This window comes from Trichomycterus rosablanca, chromosome 25 (assembly GCF_030014385.1).
Source record: "Trichomycterus rosablanca isolate fTriRos1 chromosome 25, fTriRos1.hap1, whole genome shotgun sequence".
In the NCBI taxonomy this organism is placed as follows: domain Eukaryota; kingdom Metazoa; phylum Chordata; class Actinopteri; order Siluriformes; family Trichomycteridae; genus Trichomycterus; species Trichomycterus rosablanca.
Window position 1 is genome coordinate 13,435,313 of NC_086012.1, and position 6,943 is coordinate 13,442,255.

Sequence of the window (6,943 nt, forward strand, 5' to 3'; positions counted from 1 at the left end):
GTGGACAAAATAACGGAAACATCAGATACAAATGAGAAAGGGTGGGTGGAGATTTGGGGTGTCAATCAGAAGGTTGTGAGTTCCAGTCCTGGCTTTGCCATGCAATTTGAATAAAACAGGTGTATCATAACGACCTGGAGAAAACCCAACGGATATGGGGAGAATATGCAAAATGTACACAGAAAGAACCCCAGACCCATACAGGTGGTGGACAAAATAACGGAAACATCAGATACAAATTAACTTGACTTTAAAAGGTGGGTGGAGATTTGGGCTGTCAATCAGAAGGTTGTGGGTTCCAGTCCTGGCTCTGCCATACAATTTGAATAAAGGAAATGTGTCATAACAACCGGGAGAACATGCAAAATATACACAGAAAGGACCCTGGACCCAAAGAGATTACATACACGTGGTGGACAAAATAATGGAAGCTGTAGATACAAATGAGCTTGACTTTAAAGGGTGAATGGAGATTTGGGATGTCAATCAGAAGGTTGTGAAATCCAGTCCCAGCTCTGCAATACAATTCAAATGAAGACAGTGTATCATAGCGACCTGGAGAAAACCCAACGGACATGGGGAGAACATGCAAAATCCACAAAGAGAGGATCCTGGACCCATACCAAATTTCTCTAAAACACGTTTTATTGTATCAAGAAAAACCCACATTACACACTACAGTTTTTATTTTTAAACTTTTATTCTTTAATACTGAAGAAAAAACTGATTTTATCCATGCCAAAATACCATTGGAATATACAACATAGCAAAAACCTCAGTAGCATTGCAAGTTTTTAGCTATTTTGAAACTTCAATAGCTTTAAAAATATTTACCAAATTTCTCTAAAACACATTTTATTGTATCAAGAAAAACCCACATTACACACTACAATTTTTATTTTCAAACTGTTATTCTTTAATACCTAAAAAAGACTGATTTTATCCATGCCAAAATACCACTGGAATATACAGCATAGCAAAAACCTCAGTAGCATTGCAAGTTTTAAGCTATTTTGAAACTTCAATAGCTTTTAAAATATTTACCAAATTTCTCTAAAACACGTTTTATTTTATCAAGAAAAACCCACATTACACACTACAGTTTTTATTTTCAAACTGTTACCTTTTAATACTGTTATAATATAAATTATTATTGGGCATTACAATATTGGTCTAAAACATTTTGGTATTCAAGGAATGTGATTGGAGTTGTTCCAAACCGCCACGTGGCATAAAACCGGTTAGAACTGGCTGAGTGGAAGCCTGGAACAAAAGGCATACCTTATATGGAGTAGTACTACACCTGGCCACTAGGGGGTGATGGTAAACTATAAATAACAGCTGCGCGCTCTACTCGTGGTCTGTTGCATTGTTCACTTAGACGGAGAAGGCTTCAGAACGCAGCTGCTTTGTGACTTGGAGGACGAACCAACCTTTTCTGAATAAAACTTTTAAAAGGACATCACCTTGCTTCCTGATAAATTCGGATCGATTCTAACAAAAGATCCACAACAACAAATGGTAGCAGAGGATGGTTTAAAATCGATTAATTAGTGTTCATTGGAGAAATGAGGAGGACTGCAGAGGTGGACGGGATCAGATTGGATCCAGGATCGGGAGAATTCGAAATCTGCCAGACTCAAAAGGGTACCCGACTAAAAAGGTAAGGGCGATTTAAGTCCTCATTTAGATGCAATCAAATATTTAGTTCTGAGTCTGGTATGTTGAGAATTCTCTCGTAGATAATTAAAAATAATTACTGATAAATGCTAAGGCGTGGTTTCTCTTTCACTAACAAAGGTATGGTGGGCATGCCTTGACTCCTGGTGAGTCTAAAGGATCCGGTGTGGTTAGAGTCCATGCCCGTTTGGTTAGAGTCAAAACGCAAAGCCTGGTACCAGGTCAGTTGGTTCGAGTCCAACTGTGAAAGCCTGAATGGGTTCAGGTCGGTTGGTTAAAGTCCAACCGTTTGTGTGGTAAGTTATTTTCTGGTCGGTTTTGAGCAGTCGGTCCTGAAAACCAATATAGCAATTGCTTTGTGGAATAATCATTGGAATTGATTAAGTTTTCTATTGCATTGTTAGTAATTGGTTAGTAAAGTCAGTGAGGCTAGAACTGGTCAGGGAAACTATATGCCGGTGTCTTGGTGATGGGTTTGTTGTTTTAGTTGTTGTATAAGATTTGTATAGATTCCTGTTTTAGTTGTTGTATAGGATTTGTATAGTTTACTGTTTTAGTTGTTGTATAGGATTTGTATAGTTTCCTGTTTCTGTGTGCTCTGTTCTATTTTCTCTAGTTTTCTATTCTTCTAACTTTCTAAAAAAAAAAATAATAATAATGGCCTCCATAACAGCTGGAGAATTGGAAAGGCGGGTGAAAAGTCGAATTGAACAAACTTCTTCAATGAAAATTCGTAAGGCCATGCTGAAGAAGGTAGAACAATGGTTTAAATTTCGAGTAGACAAAGGACTGTATCTTACACGTGGTGACCCAACCCCCGACACAAATACTAGATTGGCATATGTGAAAATTGCTAAACAAGGTGTAAGCGATGCAAAAACTGAATTGGAGAAAGCTAAAGGGTTGAAAAAATTTACTGTTAAAAGGGTCTTAATATCTGCTGAAAATGATTTAGCTCTGACACAGATTATAGTCCAGCATATGAATCATATTTGTTTAAGCGTGAGTTCTGCCCCCGCTGATCACACACACACACCCACTGAGGAGAATTCAGCACAGATGGCGCCGCCCGACACAGCTGTGCTGGGCTGCGCCCCTCCCCCATATGTAGCGTCAGCCATTTCTGAGCAGACGGCTACCCCCCTCCCGTCTCTCACTCTCACACATACCACACCCAACGCTCCTGTTTTACCACACACACAAATGCAGACTGGTATGAATCCGGTGCGTGTTATGTTTTCTGATAATGAGCATCAGAGTGAACAAGGTAAAGACATACACACATCAAATGTGACATTAAAGGTGCTAAGTGGGGTTTTACATGCTAAATCAGAAGAATATGGGCAGCTTAGAAGGCAACAGTTTGATTTCCAAGTGAAAGTACAAGAACAGGTACAGCAATTGTCCAATGTGTTAACAGATCAAGGAAAGATGTTGACTGATAAAGTAGAGAGGGCTGAGTACAACCCCTGGCAAAAATTATGGAATCACCACTCTTGGAAGATGTTCTTTCAATTGTTTAATTTTGTAGAAAAAAAAGAAATCACAGACATGCCACAAAACTATCATTTCTCAAACTGTCAACCCTCTGGCATTAAGAAACAATAAAAAAAGAAACAAATATAATAGGTGTGGTCAGTCACAATTGCTTTTTTTTAGATCAAGTAGAGTAAAAAAATATGGAATCACTCAAATCTGAGGAAAAAATTATGGAATCATTAGAAAACACTGCACCATTATTACTTTGTTGCACCACCTCTGGCTTTTATAATGGTTTAAACTCTATGAGGCATGGAGTTAACTAATGACAAACAGTATTCTTCATCAATCTGCCTTCAACTGTCTCTTGCTGTTGCCAGATCAGCTTTGCAGGTTGGAACCTTGTCATTGACCATTTTCTTCAATTTCCACCAGAGATTTTCAAATGGATTGAGATCCGGACTATTTGCAGGCCATGCCATTGACATTATATGTTTTCTTGAAGGAAAGTTTTCACGTCCTTTGCCCTATGGCAAGATGCATTATCATCTTGAAAAATGAAGTTATCATCACCAAACATCCTTTCAACTGATGGAATAAGAAAAGCGTCCAAAATTTCAATGTGGACTTTGGCATTTATTGAAGACCATCTCCCCTGTGCCTTTACCCGACATGCAGGCCCATATCATCAACAACTGTGGAAATTAACATGTTTTCTTTAGGCAGTTATCTTCATAAATTTCATTGGACAGACACCAAACAAAAGTTCCAGCATCATCACCTTGCCCAATGCAGATTCGCGATTCATCACTGAAGATCACTTTTATCCAGTCACCCACAGTCCACGATTGCTTTTCTTTAGACTACTTTAACCTTGTTCTTTTCTTTTTAGGTGTTAATGGTGGCTTTTGTTTGGCTTTTCTGTATGTAAATCCCATTTCTTTTAGGTGATTTCTTACAGTTCAGTCACAGACATTGACTCCACTTTCTGGCCACTTGTTTCTCATTTGTTTTGTTGTGCATTTTCTGTTTTCAAGACATATTGCTTTGTTTTCTATCTTGATGCTTTGATGTCTTACTTGGTCTACCAGTATGCTTCCCTTTTACAACCTTCCCATTTTGTTTGTACTTGGTCCATATTTTAAACACAGCTTACTGGGAACAACCAACATCTTTTGCGACATTCCACAATGATTTATCTTCTTGAAGGAGTTTTATAATCCTCTCATTTGTTTCAACTGACATATCTTGTGTTGGAACCATGATTCATGACAATCTGCTTTGTGCAACAGCTCTCCGAGGTGTGAGCACTCTTTTTAAACTGAAGAATAATTAGCAAATCTAATCTGCTGCAGATGTTTTGTTTTTAAACTGCAAATTACAGAGTGATTCCATAATTTTTTTCTCAGATTTGAGTGATTCCATATTTTTTTCCTCTACTTGATCTAAAAAAAGCAATTGTGACTGACCACAACTATTATATTTGTTTCTTTTTTTTATTGTTTCTTAATGCCAGAAGGTTGACATTTTGAAAAATGATAGTTTTGTGGCATGTCTGTGATTTCTTTTTTTTCTACAAAATTAAACAATTGACAGAACATCTTCCAAGAGTGGTGATTCCATAATTTTTGCCAGGGGTTGTATATTCCTCCAAGAGAACGGGAACTAGAATCTGGGAGGGAGGAATCAGAAGAAGAAGAATATTGGAAGTGAAGGTAGCAGCTGGAGGAGAGCAAGTAGGGGAAGAAAACAAAGTAAATACAGATAGTAAAAACAGATATGAGAGGGACTTGAGACGGTTATCAAATCAGCTAGGAACTTCAAGGGCTGAGTTTGACATAAGGATGGGAACAGGTGAGACTGGCCATGAAGAGCCAAAATGTACTAGAACTGGTAGCTGTCTTACTGACACAGAACCTTTTGAGCAGTGACACTTTGTTGATTCAATATGTCGATGACTTACTAATTGCTTGTACTTCTAAAGAGCTCTGTTTACAGGATACTGTTACCATTCTTACTCATCTGGCGAACTTAGGATACAAAGTCAACAAAGCCAAACTGCAGATATGCCGACCTGTCGTGACATTTCTAGGACAGAGGGTTTCCAGAAAGGGTCACTCCCTGACTGCTGACACCAGAGGTTGCATCCTGAATCACCCGAAGCCAACTACCGTAAGTCACCTTCTGTCTTTTCTTGGCTTGACAGGTTATTCCAGGAATTACATTCCTAATTACTCAGGCTTGGAAACCTAACAGCCAAAGTAGAGTGGACCAAGCCCCTTGAGGCTGCTTTTATTGAATTAAAACAGCAACTGACCTTAGCCAGTGACCTACAACAACCAAAATACTCTGACCCTTTCTATTTGGATGTTTCTGAAAAGAATGGCATTATTAATGCAGTTCTTTTTCAGAAAAGGGGCAGTGGTGTCAGAGCTGTACTCTTGTACCATAGCTCAAGATTGGACCCTGTGGTAACAGGTCAACCAGGTTGTGTCAGATACCTAGCAGCATTGTCCACAGCAATTACCAAAACAGCACATTTGGTCATGTGTCATCCTTATCCTCTTTTTGTCAATACAAGTCATGGTGTGACTGCATTTTTGATTTCCACAGCCTTTACCCTGTCAAGAGCAAGAAAAGACAGAATCAATAGTATTCTCACTCAACCTCATATCTCATACACTACAGGGAAAATGGTGAACATGACTGAAGGTCTGAATTCCGACCCTGATGCAGAACCACATTGCTGTGAGCAAATTACACAAAAACTGTTGAAGTGTAGGGAAGATTTGGAAGACACTCCTTTAGAGGACCCTGACCTGACTCTATTCTGTGACGGATGCTGTTACAAAGGGGACAAGGGACTTGTAGCCTCATATGCAGTAGTCAAGCAGACTAATGAGGGTTTCATCCCTGTGGACTCAGGAATCATTGAACAACCAGCGTCTGCCCAATTGGCTGAGTTAGTAGCAATCACCAAAGCATTGGAGAAAGCTGCTGATCAAACAGTTAACATCTACACAGACTCAGCTTATGCCCATTCTGCGTTGCATCTAGATGGGCCGCAGTGGATAAGGAGAGGACTAGTGACTGCACAAGGGACACCCATCAAGAATGCAACACAGATTTTTCAGCTGTTGAAAGCAGTAAACAAACCAAAGAGAGTGGCTAAAAACTTGCAATGCTACTGAGGTTTTTGCTATGCTGTATTTTCCAATGGTATATTGGCATGGATAAAATCAGTGTTTTTTTTAGGTATTAAAAGGTAACAGTTTGAAAATAAAAATTGTATTGTGTAATGTGGGTTTTTCTTGAGACAATAAAACGTGTTTTAGAGAAATTTGTTAAATATTTTAAAAGCTATTGAAGTTTAAAAATAGCTAAAAACTTGCAATGCTACTGAGGTTTTTGCTATGCTGTGTATTCCAATGGTATTTTGGCATGGATGAAATCAGTTTTTTTTAGGTATTAAAAAATAAACGTTTAAAAATAAAAACTGTAGTGTGTAATGTGGTTTTTCTTGAGACATTAAAACGTGTTTCAAAAAAATTTGGTAAATATTTTAAAAGCTATTGAAGTTTAAAAATAGCTAAAAACTTGCAATGCTACTGAGGTTTTTGCTATGCTGTATATTCCAATTGTATTTTGGCATGGATAAAATCAGTGTTTTTTTTAGGCATTAAAGAATAAAAGTTTAAAAATAAAAACTGTAGTGTGTAATGTGGGTTTTTCTTGAGACATTAAAACGTGTTTCAATGAAATTTGGTAAATATTTCAAAAGCTA

At 38.1% G+C, this 6,943-nt stretch overlaps 1 protein-coding gene across 1 annotated transcript; it reads left to right on the top strand.

Moving 5' to 3' along the window:
* The first annotated feature begins 4,778 nt into the window (after positions 1–4,778).
* On the top strand, positions 4,779–6,459 carry LOC134302813 (ribonuclease H-like). The gene is made up of 2 exons (XM_062988022.1): positions 4,779–5,331; positions 5,848–6,459. The coding sequence occupies exon 2, from the start codon at positions 5,853–5,855 to the stop codon at positions 6,348–6,350; it is 498 nt and encodes a 165-aa protein (XP_062844092.1). The 5' UTR covers positions 4,779–5,331; positions 5,848–5,852; the 3' UTR covers positions 6,351–6,459.
* The last annotated feature ends 484 nt before the right edge of the window (positions 6,460–6,943 follow it).